This window comes from Mus caroli, unplaced genomic scaffold, assembly GCF_978045245.1.
Source record: "Mus caroli unplaced genomic scaffold, Mus_caroli_1 scaffold_15, whole genome shotgun sequence".
NCBI classification, from domain to species: domain Eukaryota; kingdom Metazoa; phylum Chordata; class Mammalia; order Rodentia; family Muridae; genus Mus; species Mus caroli.
This window is the reverse complement of record NW_028227270.1, coordinates 67,949,676-67,975,222: the sequence shown is the minus strand read 5'-3', so window position 1 is coordinate 67,975,222 and position 25,547 is coordinate 67,949,676. Positions and strand designations below refer to the sequence as shown.

At 50.5% G+C, this 25,547-nt stretch overlaps 1 protein-coding gene across 6 annotated transcripts in view; it reads left to right on the top strand.

Annotated features, from left to right (window-relative positions):
• Sema4d (semaphorin 4D) overlaps positions 1 to 25,547 on the top strand; it is a 109,041-nt gene that overhangs the window by 62,990 nt on the left and 20,504 nt on the right. For all 6 annotated transcript variants that reach the window (XM_021180322.3, XM_085831080.1, XM_021180320.2 and 3 more), the window contains 11 exons: positions 5,793 to 6,095; positions 7,627 to 7,772; positions 8,934 to 8,996; positions 10,671 to 10,769; positions 16,062 to 16,155; positions 17,124 to 17,237; positions 18,087 to 18,238; positions 19,317 to 19,492; positions 19,585 to 19,741; positions 20,873 to 21,095; positions 22,008 to 22,123. In XM_021180322.3, coding sequence (XP_021035981.1) covers positions 5,996 to 6,095; positions 7,627 to 7,772; positions 8,934 to 8,996; positions 10,671 to 10,769; positions 16,062 to 16,155; positions 17,124 to 17,237; positions 18,087 to 18,238; positions 19,317 to 19,492; positions 19,585 to 19,741; positions 20,873 to 21,095; positions 22,008 to 22,123 — 1,440 coding nt within the window. In that variant the 5' untranslated portion in view covers positions 5,793 to 5,995. The remainder of the gene's footprint in view (positions 1 to 5,792; positions 6,096 to 7,626; positions 7,773 to 8,933; positions 8,997 to 10,670; positions 10,770 to 16,061; positions 16,156 to 17,123; positions 17,238 to 18,086; positions 18,239 to 19,316; positions 19,493 to 19,584; positions 19,742 to 20,872; positions 21,096 to 22,007; positions 22,124 to 25,547) is intronic.

Here is a 25,547-nt window from a genome sequence, read left to right as displayed (position 1 = left end):
CCAGGTTTAGGGCATGAGCTAACTGAGCTAAGGCCATCTGAGGCTTACCTGCCCCTATGAGGTAGCTTGAGATTGAATGCTGACCTAGATGGAGATGCCCAGCTGCTCCTGCTAGCTAGCTGGGCTTTGCCAATGTAACAACAATAGAGTACGTCCCTGCCAACTGGAAACCTTGGCTCTGGGGATACTCTCTGAGGCCTGGGAACACCAGAGCTGGGACAACAGCTTTGTGTCAGGCAGCCACTCCAGAGCTCCTGGACCCCTCCTGGGACTCTCCAGGGACAGGTCCTCTGGAATTCCGCAGTCAGGCTGGTGACAGTATTACCTGGGCCAGCATCGTAGAGGTGGGATATCTGGCTAGTAGCTGGCAGGGTGAGGTTGGAAGGCCACACCCGGCTGGGAGGGAAGGTATGGCTGCACTGTTTTCTGGAACCAACCACCACTGTTTTCAGCCACCAGAGTTTCACCTCCTGTCTGAGCAAACGAGCAGCTAGGAACAGACAGAGCAGGCTCCCGTGGCCTGTGTCTTCAGGGGTGTGGAGTCCGGGGAACAATCTGCCTTACCACAACCACTCAAGACCCCCAGGTTGTGTTTGCTGTGGTGCTCAGGACGGTGCCTGAAAGTCCATCTTGTCCCCACAGGAGCACCTAATGGTACCCCCTTTGTGATCTGTCCCCATTATTAGATCCCAGTGAGGAACCGTAAGTCTAAGACACAGTATGTGTACACACACACACACACACACACACACACACACAGAGGTGCATACCTAAGTGCACATCTGCAGATGTACTCACAAACATGTAGTCATGCATGTTTACACACACCTGCAGATACATAGGTATGTGTGCACATGTGTATGCATGCACTTACATTGTTAGATGTCATGTTACATGTCACATGCATGTTATATATACACAGAGATAACATTTAACTTGGCACTTGTATGTGTGCCCATGTACATATACATACAGACATGGCATCTGTGCACACACATGTGCATGGGTGTGAGCACAGGTAAATACATCTCAACCAGCAACACATGTCGCTGGTTGACATGCTGACACAGATGTACACGGGTTCATGTGCGCAATGTGTGTGCATTCTCAGGCCAGAGCAAGGTGCTTACAGCTTAGTGACCATGCCCTGGCTGGAGTTGGTCCTGTCTCCAGTTGCAGCCCCTGCTGAGATTTACAGGGTTTGCTGGAGGCATCTGACAGCCCAGGCAGACTGCAGGGTGGGTGGAGGGGCTGCAGCTCTTTCTCCTGGGTTTAGAGTAGGTGATCATCCCTCTTAGTGTAGTAATGGAGCCTTCATGACCCTGTCTGTAATGGGATGTCAGGCCCTCTTCTGGAGAGCCTCAGTTGTCGCGGGGGAGATCTCAGCTTTCCCTGGGGGAAGGGCGTTGTATCTCTTTGTTTAAATTTAAACACCGAGAGCAAGGTCCTGAACTTGGCATTCGAGGATGGAGCCGTTCCTGGAAGGCACTGTGGCAGCCTGTCTGTGTGGGTGTGGCAGGCACATTGTTTCAAGTGAGTTTTAAATTACACCAAACAGTGAGTAGTGTAGAGAAAAGAAGAAAAGTCAAGCCCAACAGCCTTCCTCCCCACTTCCTCTACTTCTCTGCTCCCTCCCCTTCCCTCCTTCTGTTCTCAGGGGTTTCTTTTTAAAGAGCAGCAGGGTGTTGGCAAGGCTTTTGCCCTCTAGTGTCTGCCCATGGAATAACTGTGCTCTGTATTGTGGGGTTAGGTCTACAGGGCAGGAGCCTGCAGCTGTAGTGAGCACAGCCTGTCTGAACTTGCTCTGTGCTTCTGTTAAGGCAGCCCAGGGCCCCAGTGAACCCCACAGTTCCTACTTTTGGTCGAGACTGGCAGAGGAGTTTGCTGGCTGCCACTGAAGGCCAGAAGGTGGCATTGAATTCCCCTGGAACTGGAGTCCCAAATGGTTGTGAGCTCTTGTGTGGGTGCTGTGAGTGGAAGCCAGGTTTTCTCAATCTACAAGAGCAACAACTGCTCTTGACCTCTGAGCCATCTCTCCAGCCCCCACCAATGCGTTTTATACAGGTGACATCCAAGGGCAGCCCCAGCCAGACCACCCTGGGGTGGTGAAGAGTTTTGGTTATTTCAGCCACTTTAAAAAAAAGTTTCCCTTAAAATTTGTTTTAGTCTTGTGTCCTGACTTTTTCACTCCAGGCACAAGCTGAGGCTCTTGCTCTCTGCCCCTTGTCATGCACCTCCACCCCTCCCCCACCCTACTAATAAATGTATTCCCCACCCCCATCCCCTTTGGTGACTGAGGCTGCACTGTGGGCCCTGGTAGCACATTCTGATTATATTTCCACTAAGGACCATTCTCTCTTCCCCTGGGGTTCTAATTGCTCCATTTTGAGTGTGTTTGGTAATTCATTCTTAGCTGTTGGTGCAGCATCTTAGCCACATTATCAGGCCCCAGCCTCTGAGACTTTCCACTTTGCAGCTGATAGAATGAAAAAAACCCTTATTATTCTATGTTCACAGAATGGCTGTTAGACCTCCAGACATCTAGTCTTGAGTTTCAGATAGCAGCATTAAGACGAGCTTAGGGGTCCAAATGCTGGTGTTTTTTATTATTGCTGTTAGCCTGTTTCATGGAATTGTTTCTAGTGCTTTCCACTTAGATTTCTTTGACTAGAAGCAGGGTAACTTACAAAGGTGTTGAACTGGGCGTTCTGCCCACTGATGAGAGCTCAGGATCCCTTTACTTAGAAGGAAGCAGGAGGAGGCCAGGCTGGGTGGGAGGAGATTGGAGGGGAGGGGAGAGCTGCTGAGCGTGGGTGGGGAGGGGTAGTCGGATGAGGAAGGAGGTGCATCCAAGACAAGTTTGCAGATTGGGTGTCCTTACTAGCCATGGACCCAGCCAGTGAGTGGGGCTTCTAGTGGCCAGTGCCTTCCTTGTTCTCCCGTCCACGTGGTTGACTAAGGTGAGGGGAGCTGAAGGAGTAAGTTTTCATCCTGGGGATACATGTGTCTTGTGACACTCTCACAGCTCTGAGAAGGAAGACGTTAGGTTTCTAAAATCCTGTCCTGATGCTTGTGAACTTTAGGGGCAGCGCTTCTGCACCCTGCCTGGCATGTCCTTTCACGTGCCCGCTTCTGCACCCTGCCCGGCATGTCCTTTCACGTGCTTCTCAGCCAGATGGGTCTCACTCCTTGTGGTGTCGATGAACCACCTCCCGTCCTTCCGTGCTCTGGTGGGTCATCCTAATTAGCGGCTTGCGTGTCCGTCAGCTCACAGGTTCAGGGCACCATGTTGGGTCTGGTGTTGGGCAAAGCCCTTCTGGTCTGTTAGCCCCTGGTTCTGGACTCTCTTTCTTGGTATCTTGCTTGGCCCCACCCCACTTCTTTTCTAGGACTTAATTAGCTTGTTGTTAATCAATTTTTGTTAATTAACAAAATAATTAAATCCTGAGCCAGGACCTCACTGTGGCACCACGGTAGGACTGGGACTCAGTGTCTAGACTGGAACCTGCCTGCCCCCCCCCCCAAGTGTTGAGATTAAAGGCGTGTACTCTTACATCTGGTACACCTGTTTGTTTATTTGTCAGTTTGAGGCTTGGCCTCACTCTAGCCCTGGCTGGCCTGGGTCTACCTACAGACTAAACTAGCAGTGAACTCACAGAGCTCCCTCTGACTTACGGTTAAAGGCCTGTGCTACCACCTATTAATTTTGGAATCTGTTTTGTATCTTTAAATTTTATTTCAGACAGGGTCTTCTGTAGCCCAGACTGACCTCAAACTCCATAGCTAAGGATAGCCCTGAACTTCTTTTTTCTTCTGCCTTCACCTGGTGGTGCATTGACATTCTAGGTTTATGAAGGGCTGGGGATTGAACTTTGGGGCTTTGTACATGTGAAGCAAACATTCTACCAATAAAGATAAATACTCGGCCCTGAAGGAATGTTTTCTTATAAAAAATGTTCAAGCAGGAATGTGACCTGCATGACCTTGGCTGGCGACCCTGGCAGGCGTTCAGCCTTCTCTGTTCACACCAACATCTGCTTCCATCAGGGGGATGTGAAGAGGAAAGAAATATCCATGTCCCATGCTACCTGACCCTCACAGCTGGAACAAATCAGAGGGCCTCCTGCGTGTCACAGCTCCCTTGTTCTGGTCATCTCCAGTTTCTGCAACACTCAGGGTCTTCTGGGCTTAGACCAGTGCCACCTGTGCCTCTGCACCCAGAGGGTGCTTGAGGTCAGAGTGGCGTTGCTGTCCTGGCTGTCCTTAGCTGTGAATGCTCAGTATTGGAGGGAGTTGGTGACCATGGCTTTAAGAGGATTCCTATGGCTTGGACCCTAGCAACCCACAGCCCCCTTCCTCAGTTTGGCAGGAGAATGGGCTCTTATGCGGCAGGGCGCAGCACTGTGAACTTGCTCAGCAAAACACAGAGTTCATAATTGTCGGACTCAGCATTGTCTGTTTCCCAGTCACTGCCTCAGTTCTTGGCTTCCTGCTTTCTGGTTGGATCAGGGTAGGAGTCACCCCTTGTGCTTGGCTGCTGTGAATTTCTAGGGTAGGACAGGGGTCGGTCTGGCTCCTATTCTGTAGAACCACTGCCTATAACTGGAGTCACCTTTTTGCATGTCACCTGTATCTCCTTTTGAGCTGTAGCGATAGTTAAGGAAAATGGTGAGCTGAACTGGCCTAGAATATCCCACTCCTTGGAGGAAGGAGGGTTCGGGCTATCTTTAGGAAGCTTTCTAAATCCACTGGGATAGAAACCAGACAGTCTGTCCTTTAGTACCGGACAAGCTAAGGGACTGAATAGAGATGCTGGAAGAGCCAGCCCTGCCCTCTGTGGGAGGAAGGGTGGGGCAGGGGAGGCCTGGCAGGTGGGTAGATGCTGTGCCAGCATTGGACTCACATCTGGAGACTGTTGTGCTCCGTCAGCTCCTAGTAACCACACCCAAAGGTGAGGTGGATCTGTGTATCAGGGCAGCTGGTGAGTGACTCAGCGCTGAGCTCTGCATCCTGGGATCCTGCTGTGTGCTGGGCCTCAGGCTTGGCTAGGGCAGGTGAGGACAGGGACAGAGGCTCAAGGGGCCCGTGGCCACAAGTCCATCAAACAGCAAAGCCTGGTCTTCTGTTTCTTGTTTGTGGACAAATCAGAGTTAATTGCTAGTGTTTCCATGGTAATTAACGGCTTCCTGGTGAGGCAGGAAGAGCTCGGGTTGCCTCCTGGGCTAGCTGTGACTTTTGATGTGGCCCGATACTCCTGCAGAATGGGGCCCTGAGGCTATGTCTTCATGGGTATGGAGGTTAGTGTGTGCTTACATACTGTATGTATGTATGTGAGCACATGCGTGCATTTTCGTGTACATCTGTGTATGGCTATGTGCATTCTGTGTGTCTACCCATGCATGTGCACCCTTACATGTATTCCCAGGGGAGCGCCCTGTAACCGCAAACCTCTGATGTCTGGTAATATTCCTGGGTTAGCATGTCAGAAGTTGGGAAGTGAGCCCTCCAGGGAAACTGAGACCCTTACTGTTCCTTTCATTTGTGGCATGTCACCAAGCACCTGGCTGTCCCTCTATTTCCACCTTGATGGGTCCATTCATCTTGGTGGGTTTTAGCCTTGTTGTCTTCTCTCTGTGGGATCTGTCTGTCTGGCAGCCCCACAAATCCTGGATGCCTTCCATGTCCCTCAGCAGGCAGGTTCAGACAGGATAGACAGTAGAAAGGGATGAAGGGGACTGAGAACCATCTGGAGCGGCTGGGACCTATGGTCTCGTCCTTTTCTTCTTTTGCAGGTCAGACGGGAATACCGGCAGCCTTGGCATGACGTCGTGAAGGTGGCCATTGCTAACCTGACATGTGGAGACTCAGGAACCCCACCCCTTATGGGCTCCAGTCTGTGTTGCTGGTCCCAGCTCTGGGACTCTAAGAGGTCCTTGCTGCTAGCCTGCTGCCATCCATGTGTGCCTGTTGCTGAAGGCCTCGGTGGCCCCTGCCCATGAGGATGTGTGCCCCCATTAGGGGGCTGTTCTTGGCCCTGGTGGTAGTGACAGCAGTGGCATTTGCACCTGTGCCTCGGCTCACCTGGGAACATGGAGGTAAGTGAGTGTAATCCGTGAGTGAGTGTGAGCCGTGAGTGCAGCAGCTCTGGAGAATGTGGGGTCCCTGCTTTGGATGCTCTGTGCGGTCTGTCAGGGCAGGCTTAAGCCACTGGGATGTCGAAGGATGCTATGTGACCAGGAGGCCCCACAGCAAGCGCCAAGCTTAGGTTGGACGGTGTATGTCACCTCAGTGGCTCATGCTTACTTATGCTGCCGACATCCCAGGTACTTAAGCTGCACTTTTGAGATTAGCTCAGCCTCAGAGAGGTCTCCAGGTCCGACTTTCAGGATGGGGACACACTGGCTGTCCCACATTCCAGGGAGGGAACCGCGTGAAGACAGAAGCTGGGACGCAAAGTGCAATGAGAATGTCCTACTCTGCAGCTACCTGGACACTCGGGGTGCTGACTTGTAGGCAAGTTCAGAACTCATTGATGGGGGAGGGGGCATAATGCTGAGCTCAGCATCACAGCAGGAACCTCCACACTCAGGAAGTTGATGCAGGAGGATTGTGAGTTCCAGGCCAGCCTGGGCCACGTAGAGAGACCCTGTCTAAGAAGACCAGTATTGTGTATGTCCTGCCTGGGTTAACATGTTCTTAAACTGGTGCAGGTACAAAAAAGCATTACTTGTCTCTGGAAATCATTGGTAATGACTGTAAATTTGTTTTGGAGAGAGATGTGTCCCCCCACCCCCACCCCCACCTCCATCTTGACTTTTTTTTTTAAAGGGGACACCGGGGAAAGGACATAAACCCTGCACACGCTAGGCAGATGTCCTACCAATGAGCATCTCAGCCCCTCGTTCCAGATTTTTTGGTGTTGAGGGTTTCAGAGTAGGGCATTTATTTCACGAGTGAGAAAGTTCTCAGTCATTACGTATTTCTAACCTACAGTGGATGGTTAAACACACATTAAAGAGGTAGAGTGTAAACCAGGTGTCTTAGTCAGGGTTTCCACTGCTGTGAACAGACACCATGGCCAAGGCAACTCTTATAAAGGACACTTTAATTGGGGCTGGCTTACAGGTTCAGAGGTTCAGACCATTATCATCGAGGCAGGAAGCATGGCAGCATCCAGGCAGGCATGGTGCAGGAGGAGCTGAGAGTTCTACGTCTTCATCTGAGGGCAAACAAGAAAAAACTGAGTTCCAGGGAGCTAGGAATGATTCTCAAAGCCCACCCCCACAGTGACACACTTCCTCCAACAAGGACACATGTCCTAATAGTGCCACTTCCTGGGCCATGCATATTCAAACCACCACACCAAGTGTCTGTGATGTGCTGGAAGCCCCAGCATGAGAGGTTTGGATCTCGACAGGACCTGGGAGACAGAAAAGGAGATCAGGGATATAGCCTAGGGATGCATGCCATCCTCAGGGATCCAGCCGTAGGCTAGCTCCTCTCTTGTACTTGGTGGCTGCGTTGAGGTTACCTGGGGGGTCCTGAGTTTTGCTCCATGCTGGAGCAGGGTGCATGCAGGCTCAGCAGTGACTCCTGGGCTCTTCCTTCCCCCCTCTGCTGCCACAGAGGTAGGTCTGGTGCAGTTTCACAAGCCAGGCATCTTTAACTACTCGGCCTTGCTGATGAGCGAGGACAAAGACACTCTGTATGTGGGCGCCCGGGAAGCAGTCTTTGCAGTGAATGCGCTGAACATCTCTGAGGAGCAACATGAGGTAGGTTCCATGGCTTCCCAGCCATGCCCCTGGAGACGGGGCTGCCTTCGCTACCTCTCCATCCCCAGGCTGTTTGTATGTCTGATCTGTGTTGGGTAGTATTCTGTGTGGTCACCTTTAAAAGGAGGAGAGAGTAATGGAGGCTGAGAACATCTGAAACTCATTCTGTGCATGTGTCAGACTCTCAAAGGAGAAAATTTAGGTCGAGAAGGGTCTGAAGAGATGACTCAGCAGTTAAAGGCTCTTGTTGCCAAGCCTAATGCTCGGAGTTCAATCCCTGCCCCACCCCCAACACACACACACACACACACACACACACACACACACACACGGCCTAGAAAGATAACAAACTCCCACAAGTTGTCCCCACACCATCACACATTTACATCTACGCATAATAAAAATGTAACTGAGCACAAGGAGATGGCAGCATCGTGGGGGTGGAGAGTAGGTTGGGGGAGGTGTTGAAGGGGAATTGAGGTAGCTTACACTAATCACTGGAAACAATCACTGGAAACTTCAAAAAAAAATGTAATAGAAAGCTTTAAGGCTGATAAAAAGAACAGATGAAAGCCCCCAGTTTTGGATAGAATTTAATTGGCTATACTTTCATTATGGGGCTGGGGGGTCATAGGACGACAACCTTGGGTGTCTTTCCTTGGGTGCTGGCCACTTTTAAAATTTCATTTTTTTGAGACATGGTCTCTCAACCAGTCTGGAGCTTGTTAGGTAGACTGGCATCCAGCAGCAAGCCACACAGAGGAGCCTGCCATCGCTGCCTCCCCAGTGCACAGTGCCACACCTAGGCTTTTCACATGAGTTCTGGGATTGAATTCAGGTTCCTGTGCTTACCGGCAAGCACCCACTGAGCCGTTCGTCTCCCCAGCCCTCTGCTGCTTTGTGGGACGTTCAGGGCCGTGTTATCCCTGCTGGATTGGGGATGATGGTCCCAGAACATGAGGAAGCCCTAAGGATGACTCTGGGGTCTCAGTCCCTGCCTGCTCCCTGAACCTCTTCCTAGTCTGACCTTATTCTGGTTGCAAGCCAGGGAGCTTTGAGCTGTGCTGTGCCTTCTGTTGCTGTCTGCTTTATCCAGCAGTTCCTTGGGGTGGGGGTGGGGGGACTGTGGTGAACCGGCTCTGACACGTTCCTCCCTCACAGGTATATTGGAAGGTCTCTGAAGACAAAAAATCCAAGTGTGCAGAGAAGGGGAAATCAAAGCAGGTAATTGACCACAAGTACAAAGAGCCCACGCACACATTTCCCAGTGATTTGGATCCTTTCCAGGAGCAGTCTTCTGCATGCCCACCTGGTACCACGTGAGTCTGGTGGGCTCAGTCCTGCTGTCTCAACCCCACCAGCATCAGGATTGGTGCTCTCAGGCCAGTGCCCTGCATCCTCCACACTGGAGAAGCCTGTTCACAGGGCTCGGCATTATGACTACAGGATGTTGTTTCTGCTGCCCACCAGTACCTGGTGTAGAATTGGCCTCCCCTATATGTTTCTGGCCTTCTCGCACCAGCTGAGGCCTAAGAGGTGTTGGGGATTTGATGTTGTTGGGTTTTGTTTTGTTTTTTGTGGGTTGGTTTTTTTTTTTTTTTTTTTTTTTTCTTCTTCAGTATTTTGTTGTCAGATACCAGTATCCGCACTCAGGGAGACTGAGCCTTGTATCCTTTTTCTCAGGAGGTCTGGGTACCCTCTTGTGCCCTCCCACCTGGTGTCCCACCAGTGTCCCAGATGTTTTTAGATCACAGGAGCCAGGCTATCCCCGATATTGGTCATGGTGGTTCGGCAATGGCAGAGTTTATCAGCTGTTAGCTGATTTCAGAAACAGATTAAAACAACCACTAGGAGCCGCCGGGTGTGGTGGCCCACACCTTTAATCCCAGCACTCAGGAGGCAGAGGCAGGCAGATTTCTGAATTCGAGGCCAGCTTGGTCTACAGAGTGAGTTCCGGGACAGCCAGGGCTATACAGAGAAACCCTGTCTCGGAGAAAAACAAACAAACAACCACTAGGTTAAACTTTCTTGGCTAAATGGTAACTGAACACTTTCCCAGTCCTACTGGTCTCTAACTATAGTGTTTACTCAGGACCCAAGGCAGGCAGGCGTTATGATAGGCTCCCTGCTGCAGGAAATCTGTGTAGCGGAGTGAGCTGATGCCTTGCACCACTGGATGTGGGGACCCACAGTGACCTTGGTACGGAGCCCTACTGTGATACCCTGTCCATTTGATGGTTCTTGGGAAAAAAAGCAACAACAACAAAAACCCCTTTCCCAACTTGAGATAATTTCAGGCCATAGCCCATAGACTCTTAAGTGCTGTTCTCCTGAAATAGCACATGGGCTCCAAATTGCCATCTTTGTTTTCCCACTGGGCCCTCAGGGATACATAGCTGGCTGTACTCTTGGGTCCAGCCTCTCTCTCAGTTCCTGCTAGTCGCTATTTCTAGTTCCGTGCTGGTGGCAAGAGTATAGGGTGGGGTCCCCAGAAAGGCAGAAGGAGCCTGTACAATGTCTGTTTTGGCAATATGGGCCCCCAAAATGAACGGTGTGAGTTCAGCAAGAGTAAATACATTGCCATCTATAGTGGGCTCCCCAGTACAATTTGAGGTCAGCTCTGGTTTGGTCTTGGCTTTGCTTGGTCACCAGATACAGGTTGGCCATCTCTTAGGGATAGAGCTAAAGTCATGCCTGGCACCTGCACTGCATGTGGACCACAGAGATAAAGTTCCCGTTGCAGAGCCTGGCTCGTGGTGCAGTATGCCCCCTCTATGGGCATAGACAGACCAGCCTGAGCAGAGGAGAGAACAAGGCAGCAAATGACTGGCCTTTACCATGTGGACACGAGGGTTCTTTGGTGGGGGTCTGTTAATGGGGTGTGTGTTTCCCTTGCAGACGGAATGCCTAAACTACATCCGAGTACTACAGCCACTAAGCAGCACTTCCCTCTATGTGTGTGGGACCAACGCGTTCCAGCCCGCCTGTGACCACCTGGTAAGACCGCAACATATCCCTGTGTGAGGTGCTCATGCACTAGCCTGGCTAGCGACTAAAGCAGAGCCAGCCTGTCTCAGTCAGGCTTTCTATTCCTGCACAAAACATCATGCATGACTAAGAAGCAAGCTGGGGAGGAAAGGGTTTACTCAGCTTACACTTTCACACTGCTGTTCATCACCAAGGGAAGTCAGGACTGGAACTCAAGCAGGTCAGGAAGCAGGAGCTGATGTAGAGGCCATGAAGCGATGCTGCTTACTGGCTTGCTTCCCCTGGCTTGCTCAGTTTGCTTCCTTGTAGAACCAAGACTACCATCCCAGGGATGGCACCACCCACAATGGACCCTCCCACCCTTGATCACTGAGAAAATGCCTTACAGCTGGATCTCATGTAGGCATTTCCTCAAGGGAGGCTCCTTTCTCTGTGATAACTCCAGCCTGTTTCAAGTTGACACACAAAACCAGCCAGTACACAGCCTCTGCTGTTCTTTCTGCAAACCGTAAGGACTAAGAACTATACAGTCGGGTTTCTGACAGCAACAATAGCCCCGTTCCTCCTCATGAGGGTTCTGTGAGGTCCATGGGATGATCTGTGGTGGCCGTGAGGTAGCTGTGCTTTCAAAAAAGAATAAATACTGAGAGATCGGTGGTAGATACCAAAGCATCAAATTGGATGTGCAAAACCTCCAGCAGAAATCAGGGCGATCTGATTAAGGAAGCTGCTGGGTTCCCGCAGAGTTCTGATCAGAGCAAGAATGTCCATTTGGGTGGGGCTTCTCAATAAAAGAGCAAACGGCAGCAGAGAGATGTCGTTGCCTTGGGAGCATCAGGCATCCACCAAGAACTGACTGGGGAAGTCGAGGCAGTCAGCTGGAGCCATCTCTCTGTAGCTGAGCTCCCATGGCTGACCTCCCCCGCCATCCCCACCCTCACTCCCCAACCCCCCACCCCACCACTGCAGACACTTCTGTATTGTGAGATAAATAACAGTAAGCTCTTCTGCAGATGGTTCACCCCTTAAATACTCTCAAGGGCACAGTGTTTCTCAAGGGCATAGTGTTTTTACTCTGGGGTTGTTTGCTCTTCTCTCTGTCACAGAGTCAGGAGCCTTGGAGGACACTGGGAAAACATGCTTGGGTCTGAAATGGAGGAGGGGCAACCCTGCTGCCAGAACCATTTTCCCCCTTGAGCTCAAACAGCACAAGAAAGCTTACCAATACAATGTGTATTACAAGTCACTTACTTAGCCCTTGCTGTGACCAAATACTTGATAAAATAAGTAGCTTAAGGGGAAAAGATTATCGAAGGCACCTCAGCCAAACAGAAGGCAGCTTGGGGACAAGTAAAGCTGGCCTGTAAACACCCAGGTGCACCCCGGAAACCCGCTTTCACGGTAGGTCTCACTTCTACAACCACCACCTGGAGATAGACCCATGAGCCCATGGGTGACATTTTACAAATAAAACGATAACAAATATGAAAACGTAATAGATGGGTTTCCTCTCTTCTCTGCTGGGCATAGATCCAAATTTTGCACCAAATGCCAAAACCTTGGCTCTTCCCAAGCCTTATATTGTATATCTGATGGCCACGAGGCTAGGTGTTCAAGGAAAGGTAGCCTGCACCGTGATGGTCTGCTGAGCACGGGGTGAGTGATGCCATGCAGGGCAGGGCAGATGAGGAGGCAGGAGAGTAGTTCATTGCTCTGCTGCAGCAGGCTGCAGATGACTGGAATCCTGGGTGGGGGAGACTCCTGAAATGAAGAGCCTCATTCACCTAAACCCTCAGCCAGCTGAAGTTTAAAGCTTGTTCCCGGTTAGAGTTCAGTTAGAGGTGTCTTAGTTAAGGTTTTATTGCTGTGAACAGACACCATGACCGATGCAAGGCTTACAAAGGGACAACATTTAATCGGGGCTGGCTTATAGGTTCAGAGGTTCAGTCCATTATCATTAAGGTAGGAACATGGCGGCAGCCAGGCAGTGCCTGGTGCAGGCAGAGCTGAGAGTTCTACATCTTCATCTGAAGGCTGCTGGCAGAATACTGGCTCCCAGGCAGCTAGGATGAGGGTCTTATAACCCATACCCACAGTGACACACCTACTCCAACAGGGCCATACCTTCTAATAGTGCTACTCCCTGGGCTGAGCATATACAAACCATCACAAGAGGCTTACCTAGATTGCAAGAGATGTTTGGTTTTGATCCCCAGGACCACACATACACTCACCACATGCCTATACACCATACATACATACACACACATACATGTACCATACATACATACATACATCATATGTACACATACATACACACACACATACACACACACACACAAACTCCCCTGAGTTGGGGATATAACTAGATAGAACAGACTCATTAGAAATTCTCTTAGGCAGCTAGGTATGGTGGGAAGGCTCCTGAGTATGAGGTCAGCCTAGCTTACAAGCTCAATAGAAAAAAAGAGAGAGAGAGAGAGAGAATTAAGAAACTAAATATTTGTATAGGCGTCTGAGGAGAGAGGCCACTGCACAGGTTTGACTGGCTAAACTAACTGTGTACTGGGATATAACCAAAATTCTAGTGTGTTGTGTGTGTGTACACTTGATAAGTGCGGTCTGTGGTTCCCATAGGCCTTTAGAAGCATTTCTCCTAAGAATGGGGACATTTTCCTGCCAACTGGTTTCATCATTGCAGATAAGGAAGCACAGTGATTGCCAGTATCCTCCCCAGTATCCTCCGCCCCTCCCTCTTCCCCATAGCTTAGAGCAGGGCACAGCCCCAGTAGCCTCCGGGCATCCCTGGGAGGTGTGACGACAGATGGGTCTTATCAGGTGGGCCACACTGTCACCCCAGCTCACACTTCCTAACCTGACTGGTGGCCTTTATTGTTTTAACTGGCCCGTTGGTCACTGCAGACACTGTGAGGTCCTGTGTGCTTGCTGGCCTCTGGCTTCCAGCCAGTAGTCTCTGGCACAGCTAGGAGCTCCTGACTGTGGTGGGCAGCCCTGCTCCTGGCCTGTCCAGTAAGCGAAGTGTAAAATGATGGCCTACTTGGATTGTCTCAGCAGTCCTGAGGCTGTCCTGTGGGTGGCTCCTGTCCCTTTAACGGGTTGCATCTGCTGTATTCTTCTCTATGTGTCTAAACGCCTCTTTTAAATCCAGAAGTGGAAATTCTTCACCGTCGTTCTGTGGGCATTACCCCCACCCCCACCCCCCCACACACAGTTTGTCACTTGCCATTGAACTAACTGTGTCTCATTTTTCCCCCACATGAGAACATTGTGATTCATTATGTGGTGATGTTTGGGTGGGTCTGATTCTCCTTGGATGGTGTCGGTGTCTTGTTGAGTTTTATTTTTTTGTCAGTTTGGCAGAAGCTGGATTTTCTGAGAAGAGGGAACCACAGTTGAGAGAATAACACCTCCATAAGATAAGATAGGTCTGTAGTCAAGTGTCTAGGGGCAGTTCACATTAGTGGTTGATGTGGGAAGAGCCAGCCCACAGAGGGGCGTATAAGAAAGCAGGCTGAGCAAGCCATGAGGAGCAAACCAGTGAGTGAGCAGCATTCCTCCATGGCCTCTGTCTCAGTTCCTGACTCTAGACTGCTGCTGCTTTGAGTTCCTGGCCTGCCTTCCCTCATTGGTGGACTATAAACTGTGAGCTGAAGTAACTGCAGCTGTTTATCACAACAATACAACAATAGAGAGCTAAGCAGGGTGTGGTGGCGCACGCCTTTAATCCCACACTTGGGAGACAGAGGCAGGTGGATTTCTGAGTTCGAGGCCAGCCTGGTCTACAAAGTGAGTTCCAGGACAGCCAGGGCTCCAGAGAAACCCTGTCTCAAAAAAACAAAACAAACAAACAAACAAAAAAAAACCAAAAAAAAAAAAAATAGAGAGCTAAGATGCGTGAAATAGGTTTCCTTGTGAGGTGGAAAGAGGTTACCCCAAGACTGTGTTACCTGCTGACCCTCTTGAGCACACTGTGCCAGAAACATGGACAAACACGTTTGTTGTGTCCTCGCACAGTGCCAGAATTTATTCAGCAACAATAAATTCCCAACGATTAGCAGTTTAGTAACATCAGGTTGTCACTTAATCCTGCTTCCCTTGGTGATCAGGCCGAGCAAGGCAAATGCAGATTCTTTTATTCCAGTCTTTTTGTTTGTTTGATAACCATATTTCTCTGTGTAGCCCTGGCTGTCCTGGAACTTACTTTGTAGACCAGGCTGGCCTCAGACTCAGAGATCTGCCTGCCTCTGCCTACTGAGTGCTGGGATTTAAAGCGTTCGACACCATGCCCTGCTCTTACCTGAATCTTAATTAGTAACGTTAACTGTCCAACCACACAGCACAGAGCAAATATGTGTATATGGCATGTATATGGTTATAGAGGGAATACAGGTTAAAGGCGCTTGAGGTTTCAGACCTGGGCTCAGGGAATCTGCACTGATTTCAAACCAGATCAGTGCTGAGAGGGAGCCGCTGCAGCCAGGTGTTAGAGAGCTAGACACCTCCGAGAAGCTGGAAGCTAGAGTCTTCCAAGGCAGAAGGATGTCTCTGGTGAACAAACCAGGTAGCAACTGATAGTTTCGTGTGGGGCTGTCCATCATAGTGTTGGGTGTCTATCACTTTAAGGAGACAAGGTGAGGATGTTACACCTAGGTCTATTAATTCGTAGGCCTGGTTTCCTAGGCCTTTTTCGTACGACTGTGTGCTCTGACACACTCAGCTTGTACGAATTCATCCAATGATGGCTCCCCTTTCTGTTCCCAGGAATAAACCGTTTATCCATCTGTTTGGGGTGGATGGTGCATGGCAGACAGTGTAGCTTGCAGGTCCCCCAGGGGCTACTCATTCTTTTCCCCAAAGTGGAATCAAAAGCTGCTTGTAAAACAGACTCTCCTAAGGCAAGACACAGCCTGGAGACCGTTTTATACAATATGGGGCAGCTTAGTGAGCTTGCTTTAGTAGTCAGAATGGCTTCTTCAGGAGCTGCTGGTGGTGGATGAACTGGGGTGGAGGTTCTGTGGTTTTTTTTTCATTGGGTCTGCGTCGCCTATTTTGTGAGGACTGTGGTTGAGCAAGCACAACTGACCCTGCATATCTCAGGCTCTGTCACACACATGAGATGTCCTTCAGGTGTCAATGGTCCCAGGGTGGGACACACATGGATCAGGGCCCACTTACCCCACACTCTGGTCTTCTGAAGTGAAGGAATCCATACCTTTAAATGGTACAGGGACAGGGCCTCAGCACCAAGAGGTCAGATGTTTTCTTTTTATTCCATTGTAGAACTTGACATCCTTCAAGTTTCTGGGGAAAAGTGAAGATGGCAAAGGAAGATGCCCCTTCGACCCCGCCCACAGCTACACATCAGTCATGGTTGGTGAGTCCTGCGTCTGAGGCTCCTTCACTCTCTGAGTTTATGGTGGCATGTGATGTTGCCACCTGGGACACTCAGCTCTTCCCTCCTCAGCCCTGCCTTCCTTGGCATCATCTTGACACGAGCTCCCTTCAGAGAAGGTGAGCGACCCGTTGCACAGACTCCTCAGTAAGAGCTTTCGAGTTTCCCATTCAGAGGGAGACTCAGGCCCCACCCTCTGCAGCAGCATATGGCTTCTGGCTGTCAGTTTTTGTGCACACAACCTGGATACTTGTGTGGCTGTGTGCCTCCCGCTGCGGTCCTGCATATCTGAGGCTAGGGGTCACACACTGTCTTACAGTTTATTCACGTTGGAATCTCTCAGCCAGGGTGAAGGTTCAAGCTTCACTGTCAATGTATAACATTCACTGAACTGTGAGATATTTAAATACTATATTACAAAACGGGCATCGTGTGTGACACTCCTGCGCAGTCTAAAGTATGGGTTCTGAGTATATAAAGTAGACAATGCTGCCTGGCAGTGTAGGTGCCTACACATCTTTTTTTTACTTACAGTGCTTTTTACTTAGGATGGCTTCCCTGGGTGTCAAATACTGAGAAGTGTACTTGCCGTTGCTATACTGACTGTAGCAAATTCTCATTTGTGATTAGCTATTACCCTTTAACCTGGGGAAAAACGGTTAAATTTGGTGACTGATTGTTCTGATGAAAGATGCTGATGTAGGAAGCAGGAATGCATGTCAGAGAAGATTAGGACCCCCCCCCCACCATCCTATAAGGAATTAATGAGGGTATAAATGAATTATGGTAGCCTGGTATGGGTGTGATAGCCTAGCAGAGGTGGAACTATGAGGCTTGCTTACAGTCCAGCCTGGGCTAATGTCAGAACTTGTGTTAAACAGTTGTCCCTAGTCTCTGATAGAGGCTGAAGCTCTGATTGGATCTTCTCTACTCCCTTTCCTCCACCGCAGGGGGCGAGCTCTACTCTGGGACATCGTATAATTTCTTGGGCAGTGAACCCATCATCTCTCGAAACTCTTCCCACAGTCCCTTGAGGACAGAGTATGCCATCCCATGGCTGAACGGTAAGTGTGTTCTACCATTTTATACTTCCTCTAGCTGTCCCAGGTCACAGGAGCAGGGGGAGCCGGGGGAGGGGTGGGGGTGGGGCGGCGGCTGCTCATGTCAGATCCTAGGCAGTGCTCTTTGGAACTGCTCAAAGCCTGCACCAGAGTAGCTGTCTTGCTCACTGCTAACAGCATTGTTTAAATCTGATTCTCTGACATACCCCAGCCCACCCCAGCTCCATCCCCTCCCCCCCAAAAAAAGCAGTTTGGGAGACTTTTAATAAAATGAAGCTCTAATGGGAAGTTGAGAATGTAGACACTGAGTTTGGGGTGTCATCTTAGATGTGGAGACTCTTGGGTCTGGCCGGGTGGTGTTGAAATGTGTCCTTACTCCCAGACAAGCATATCAGGGTGTGGATGATGGGGGCCCTTTGTGGGTGTCTTTTTTGTGGGGATGCTGACCAGTGATGCTGGGCTTTTTCGAAGCCCCTTGATCTGGAGTCAGACCCTGGAGTCTGAGATCCCAGACAGCCAATTTCTCCTTGGGCCTTCCCAGGAGTCTGGAAATCCTTCCAGTGGCTGATTTGGCCCTTGTTTAAATCGGCAGGTACTCTAGCATGCCAGACCAACCACCAGCAGGGAGGCCTCACTGGGCTTCCTCTGTGGCTACCTTGGTGAAGCTGAGGAGGGTGGCGGTGTCCTCTGGGTGTGGAGTTCACAGTGTGGCATGCATACTGTAGATGTCCTAGAAGGGAAGCTTCCAGGCTCTAAGGCTGCCCTTGCCAGCCTGCAGCACCCCAGGGAGCAGGTAGAGAGGTGGCTTGGTAGCTCCGTGTACAGAAACCATCCTGTGATGCCACCCCACAGAGCCTAGCTTCGTCTTTGCTGACGTGATCCAGAAAAGCCCAGATGGTCCGGAGGGTGAAGATGACAAGGTCTACTTCTTCTTTACGGAGGTGTCCGTGGAGTACGAATTCGTCTTCAAGTTGATGATCCCGCGAGTCGCCAGGGTGTGCAAGGTAGGTGCTGTCTCCCCTGTTCCCACCCACAGTCCTGCATGATGCCACTCCAAGATTCCTCTCTCTGGAAGTGCGGCCATCTCCTATGGGGAGAGACCCCTGCGGTAAAGTTTAATGTACAGTTGAGGCACGGTAAGAGAACAGCGATAAGAGTTTCAGAGGTGTGTGCATGGTTTCTCTTGAGACCCAAGGAAGATGGCTTAGTGGTTACAATGCTTATCAAGGAAACAAAAGGCCAGCGTTCAGATCTCCAGAACCTAGAGATGCTGAGCGGATCCCCTGTAGAAAGGTGCAGATAAGGCCTGCTAGTGGGGCTGTCCTCATCGGCGAGCTCTGAGTTTGATTATGAGACCTTGCCTGGAAGAATAAGGTGGATGGTTCCTGACATCAACTTCTGGCCTCCAGATGCACCCACACATGAACACTCATATAGAGACACACCGCATACACACACATACATGAAAGGAAGGAAACTCAAAGGGGGAAAAAAATTAGTCAAAGTGAGCACTTGTGATATTTTCAGTGTGTGACTAATCACAGGTAACTGCAATCGCAGAAAACGCAATCACGCACACGGGGAGCCGGCTTATTTCTTTCCAGCCCAGAGTGGAGTATAGTTCCTAACTGTCTGTGTTGTCTCAGTCGTCGGCGCCCTGAAAATGACTGGGGGGCCCTAGAGTTTTGTCTAGGATTGAGCAGGCAGAGAGGGCACAAAAGGAGCTCTTAGTGGATGCTCATGTGTTTGCCCTAGGATGGTCTGCGGGGCCAGGGTCTGTGGTGGGAAGGAGGCCACCCATCACTTGCTTAACTCCTGGGTCACAGCTGGGAATGCTACAGGAGCCAACACTAGTGGCATGCTGAGGTGACACAGATGTGGTGGTTTTGCTTGTCAAATAATGTGTTTGGCTCTTTGTATTCTCTGATCCTGGCCCACATGGAAGTATTGCTTTGGTTACATAACTTGTCTGCAGTATTCTTGGGCTAGGCCGGTGGTTGGGGACATATGGAAGCCTGCTTCTGTGGTTAGCCATCTAACCATGTGATGTGCCTCTACCATGTGATGTCTCTGAAATTCCAGGGCGACCAGGGCGGCCTGCGGACTTTGCAAAAAAAGTGGACCTCCTTCCTAAAGGCCAGGCTGATCTGCTCCAAGCCAGACAGTGGCCTGGTCTTCAACATACTTCAGGATGTGTTTGTGCTGAGGGCCCCGGGCCTCAAGGAGCCTGTGTTCTATGCGGTCTTCACCCCACAGCTGTGAGTTCACTTGTGAGTCCCTTGGCAGTTGGGGCCTGGTCGCCCTGATGACCCCCTGCCCTCCTGACACTCTCACGGATTCCCCTCCACAGGAACAATGTGGGTCTGTCAGCGGTGTGCGCCTACACGCTGGCCACGGTAGAGGCAGTCTTCTCCCGTGGAAAGTACATGCAGAGCGCCACAGTGGAGCAGTCTCACACCAAGTGGGTGCGCTACAATGGCCCGGTGCCCACTCCCCGACCTGGAGCGGTAAGCAGGGTCTCGAGCTCTGGGGAGGGCTCATCTTCTCTTTGGATCTCAAGGCCCCCTAAGCATGAGACCACCCAGATCCCAGTACATCCTGGCAACAGGAATCTGGGTGCTGGGCTGAGTAGCTGCTGGGCCTGGGGTGAACAGTGAAGCTGTTCCTTTCTGATCTCTTCTGTGTTGGGTAACAGGCCTCACTGCATGCTGCCCAGATCAGAGTCTACCACCGGGCTCTTTTGAGAAGTGGACATTGCACAATGGCAGGCTTGCTTCATTTCCCATTTCCTGCAGACAAAAAAACCTGTTTGTCAGCCTAGGCTGTCTCCTGAGGCAGCCTGTCCACTAGATAACAGGAATCATATTCTTTCTTCCTACATACAGTAAATTAGTAAAGAAAATTCTAGGGTTGCCTGCATATTGTTGCCACGTGGTGGATGGGTGTGGGTGTGGAGGGGCTTGGCTCTTGAGGTTCTCCCAGGACAGACTGTTCTGTGAGTGTCTGGCCTCGACACCTGGTTATTCTCATGTGCTGTACTCAGTAAAACATGGCTAGGGAGCTGGGACCAAAAAAAAAAAAAAAATCTTTATAACTTTTTTTTTCTTTTGTGCTACCCAGAATCTGGCTTTCTCTCCTCTGTGTGTGTGTGTGCGCGTGCGTATAACAATATTTAACAAGCTTCCTTTGGCATACTTTCTTCTCATAGAAAAGCTGTGAAGCCGGGCAGTGGTGGCGCATGCCTGTAATCCCAGCACTTGGGAGGCAGAGGCAGGTGGATTTCTGAGTTCGAGGCCAGCCTGGTCTACAGAGTGAGTTCCAGGACAGCCAGGGCTATACAGAGAAACCCTGTCTCAAAAAAAAAAAAAAAAAAAAAAAAAAAAAGAAAAGAAAAGCTGTGAAATGAGTGCTTTTTAATCTGGAAGTTTGCTAAGTTTTTTCATTGGCTACTAATTCCTCTACTGATCCTGAGACAATTATGTCCCGTGGCTTTAAAAGCACAGCTCTTTGTCACTGGGGAGGTCACCTTAGCCCCTGTTACTCTTTGGAGAAGTGTGACCATGGCCCTCCAGGGCTTCTCTTCTGTGTGCTCAGTTGAAGCTAAGTGGGCATGTAACCGAGGTACTTTTACCCCACAGTGTATTGACAGTGAGGCCCGGGCAGCCAACTACACCAGCTCCTTGAATCTCCCAGACAAAACGCTGCAGTTTGTAAAAGACCACCCTTTGATGGATGACTCAGTGACCCCAATAGACAACAGACCCAAGCTGATCAAAAAAGATGTAAACTACACCCAGATAGTGGTAGACAGGACCCAGGCCCTGGATGGGACTTTCTATGACGTCATGTTCATCAGCACAGGTGGGTTCCTTGGTAAGATTGGGAAATTCACTTTTAGCCATTTATAGGTAGATTTGGTCTCTCCAGGTACCAGGAAGGTTTGTGACAGCAGAAAAGGATTTCTGAGGTATCACAGCACCTGGGATTATGAGTCTCTGTGGCCATCAGGCACCTGGGGCACTGGTTACTAATGCAAGTCCCAACCCGTCGTACCTGGGCTGAAGTGGAGTTAAATAGTCCCTGTTGTCATGGGACTAGTGGGACTGGCCTGGTATTTCCTAATTGGTAGTGGAAGACTCCGCCCCCTCCTAGGAGCCAGGTTCTGTCCTGCCCCGAGCTGCCTTTGGAGATACAACTCTCTCTCAGATAAATCTTCTGGGATGGGGATGGAAAGTTGGAGCATGGCAGCTGCCAGAGTCCCAGGGGCTACCCTTAGAGCTTCCCAGATGACTTGAACATTTTGCCCTCGCCTGCCTGTCTGGGCCCCTAACTTCCCCTGGAAGACTAGTAAAGTGCAACGGCCACCTTAACACTGAATGTGGCTCAAGTGTCAGGGTATAACCTTGTTGGTGAAGGTCATTGGAATCCACCATAGGACAGGGTTGTCCTCTTCTGAGCGCCCCATTGAGGGGATGGCTTGAATTATCCACGAGTGTGAGTGGTTGCGGTCAAGGCTGGAGTCTCCTAGTTTCATTTCTGTTGCCGGGCGTGGTGGCACATACCTTTAATCCCAGCACTCGGGAGGCAGAGGCAGGTGGATTTCTGAGTTCGAGGCCAGCCTGGTCTACAGAGTAAGTTCCAGGACAGCCAGGGCTACACAGAGAGAAACCCTGTCTTGAAAAACCAAAAAAGAAAAAAAAAAAATTAACCAGGGTGCCACCCTGGGCCTGTTCCTCTAGAGCCTCCTTGCTCACCTGTGTTCTGACCTTGCAGACCGGGGAGCTCTGCATAAAGCCGTCGTCCTCACAAAAGAGGTGCACGTCGTCGAGGAGACCCAACTCTTCCAGGACTCGGAACCGGTCCTGACTCTGCTGCTGTCGTCAAAGAAGGTAACGTGGGGTTGGTTGGTTGGTTGGTTGGTTTTAGGGGCGGGGGGCGGGTCCAGGTGCTTGTCTCCCTTGTAGCTTCTCTGTGGCTAGGACTGGCTAGGATGGGTCTCTCAAGGCTTGGCAGCCTCTGGCCCAGGTGAACTTGCCTTATACAGCATGGGATCTGAGGCTTGGGAGGAGGCATGGGAGAGCCAGGGGCGTTGATTGTACTAAGCCACCGGAGCTTTTGAGAGGTCCCTAACCTGGGGAAATGTCTGTGTCTTGAACCTGAAAAAAAAATACAGATTGTGCTGATGGGACACCACACTTTTGCTAATTTGTAAGGAGAAATAACAGGCCACCCTCTAGAGCTCCTGCCATACCGCCCTGTGCATCGGGCAGCCTTTGCAGAGGCCCCAGTCACGGGTGCTCAGCTCTGCACTGTGGCTCCCATGAGCCATGGAAACACATAGATGACCAAACCTGCCCTCGAAGCCATGCTATGTGTTGCCCGAAGTTTTCATAAAAAGCTCCAGCCAGATGGTAGTAGTGCAGACCTTTGATCCTGGCACTCGGGAGGCAGAGGCAGGTAGATCTTTGTGAGTTCAAGGCCAGCCTGGTCTACATAGTATGTTCCAGGCCAGCCAGAACTATGTAGGGAGACCCTGTCTCAAAAATAAGTAAATGAATGAATGAATAAATAAATAGGTATTTTTAAAGCCCCTGAGTGGGGTGCAATATGGTTCATACTTCTAGTTCCAGACCTTAGAACATGGAAGCAGGAAGATCAGGAGTTCAAGGCTAATCTTAGCCATATAGCAAAGTCAAGGCCAGCCTGAACTAAGTGAGACCCCATTGCAAAAAATAAAACAAGGTATATAGGAGTGAATAGAAATGGCCTGGGTAGGGCTAGAGAGATGGCTCAGTGGTTAAGAGCACTGACTGCTCTTCCAAAGGTCCTGAGTTCAATTCCCAGCAACCATTGTGACTCACAACCATCTGGAATAGCATCTCTGATGCCTTGTTCAGGTGTATCTGAAGACAGTGACAGTGTACTCTATAAATAAAATAAATCTTTAAAAAAAAAAAAAAAAAAAAAAGCCTGGCAGTGGTGGTGGCACATGCCTTTAATCCCAGCACTTGGGAGTCAGAGGCAGGCGGATTTCTGAGTTCAAGGCCAGCCTGGTCTACAGAGTGAGTTCCAGGGCAGCCCGGGCTACACAGAGAAACCCTGTCTCGAAAAAAAGAAAAGAAATGGCCCGGGAGCTGGCCTTGGTCCACTTGCTGGAACTTGTTCCTTGTCCACTGGCCTTGGGAAGATGTGGACACCATATTTTACATCTCGGAGAAAACAAGGAAGTTCAGAACATGGGTTGTCTCCAAATCCTGTCTACGCTGCCTGCTGTCATGTTACCCTGGGCATCACTGTATGGTCCTCATAAGGTGGTCTCTCTGTGTGTATGCTTTTCATTAATGTGACTGTTAAGAGCACATGTGAGCCTCCTACGTGCTGAGGACTGGCTTGGAGCAGCACAGAGCCCAGGGAAAGCTAGGAGCAGGACCGGCTGCCGCCTGCCCTGCTTCATGCCTGCCGGCCAAAGGTGCTCCCCTCCCCTTGCTAGGATTCTGCTGTACCCCCCTGAGAAGATGGGTCCAGGGCCACACTTTTGACTTCAAATACCAGTGCTAGCCTCTTGCCTCTACCCTTGTCTCTGATGCCTGGCTCTGGGACACTGCTGAACTGTAGCCTGGTGTTACTGTCCCTGTGGACTGCACATCTGTGGGCCCTGTGTTTCCAGTTCAGTTCTCTTTAGGTAGCTGGCCACAGCAGATACCAAGGGTCCATCAGTCTCACTTACCCGAGTGCTGGGCTTCTGCTAGCACCAGGTAAATTGCTGGCCCTGGCTTGCACCCAGTAACATGGCACGCTCTTATCCTGGAAGTCAGAGCCTTGCAGGTGCTAAGCTTTGTGTGTGGTTACACGGGGGGTGAGTACCATGGTGTGTTTTTGCGTCTCTTTGCTCACAAACGCAGGCAATTAGAAAGCACATGGCAGTGTCTCTTGCTGACTTTGATGGCCTTCCCTTTGTTCTTTGAGCGATGTTGATAGGCGTGGTCACATTGGCAGGCTGGATTCAGAGATGACTGATAAGGATGTGTCCTTATCACAGGTACCTACTGTCTGGCTCAAGACAAGACTGGAATTTAAAGGTTGTGCCCTGTGGATTCCAGCTGTAGTGCTGTGTCACTTACAGAGTCCAGGAGAGCAGTGGGGGTGTCACATTAGGAGTGGGAAGCAACTGGAGAGGGCTTTTATGTGGGTTTTCTCAAGACACAAATGAAAGTCTCTTCACCCCAGATAGAGCACCAAGGATAGACCAGTGGAGCTCAGTGAGCCAGTGAGTTTTGGGGAGGTAGCTACAGGGAAGAAGGAACAAGGGATTATTTACAAGCCCGTGGGTGGCTCAGAGGCAGCTGTATGCATAGATCTCCTCCCTTCACAGCTGGTAGGCAACTCGGCAGGGCAGGGTCTCCTCTCTACCGCCATCGATCGATCGTGTACTGCTTATATAACCTTGGGGCAGCGGGGACTTGTGAATCTTAAACCTTGTCAGGCTTCCTAAATTTCCTTCACTTTGAGTCTAGTGAGCCTCCCTCGGCCCTCCAGGAGGATGTGTTTCGATTGGGCAGACATAGAAACAGAATCGTCTCTTCTGGGAAGAGAAGCTGCTTTGGGAGTGCAGCGTGCTTAGCCCCAGCTACGGAAGGGTGGCGTCAGATCCCAGGCCCTGCAATTCCTCGGGTGGCGTTTGAATCCTCCTGGGACAGGGGTCACGCTGCATTTCCATACAAGATTTGTGTCTTGTGCTTTTCTGTCACTGCGATAAAGCACTCTGACCAAAAGCAGCTTGGGGAGGAGAACATTTCTCGGCTCACACTTCCAGGTTGTAGTCCTGAGGGAAGCCGGGCGGAAGCTGAAGCAGAGACTGGGGGGAAAATGGATTATCGGCTTGCCCGCTGGCTTCTGCTTAGCTGCTATCTTATAAAGTCAGGGGTGGCATCACTCACACTGGGTTGCACCCACCCTAATTACTTAGCAAATAAGAAAATGCCCCACAGGCCGGGCGGTGGCGCACGCTTTTAATCCCAGCACTTGGGAGGGAGAGGCAGGAGGCCAGCCTGGTCTACAGAGTAAGTTCCAGGACAACCAGGGCTACACAGAAACCTTGTCTCGGAAAAAAAGAAAAAGAAGAAGAAGAAGAAGAAGAAGAAGAAAATGTCCCACGGACATGTCCATAGGCTAATTTGATGTAGGCAGTTCCTCAGCTGCAGTTGTCTGCCCTGCAAGTGTGGCAAGGTGACAATGAAAATCCATCAGGACACTGTCATTTAGGTCTTAGCGGTCAGGCCTTATGGCCTATTCTGAGTCAGCGAGTCCTTCCCT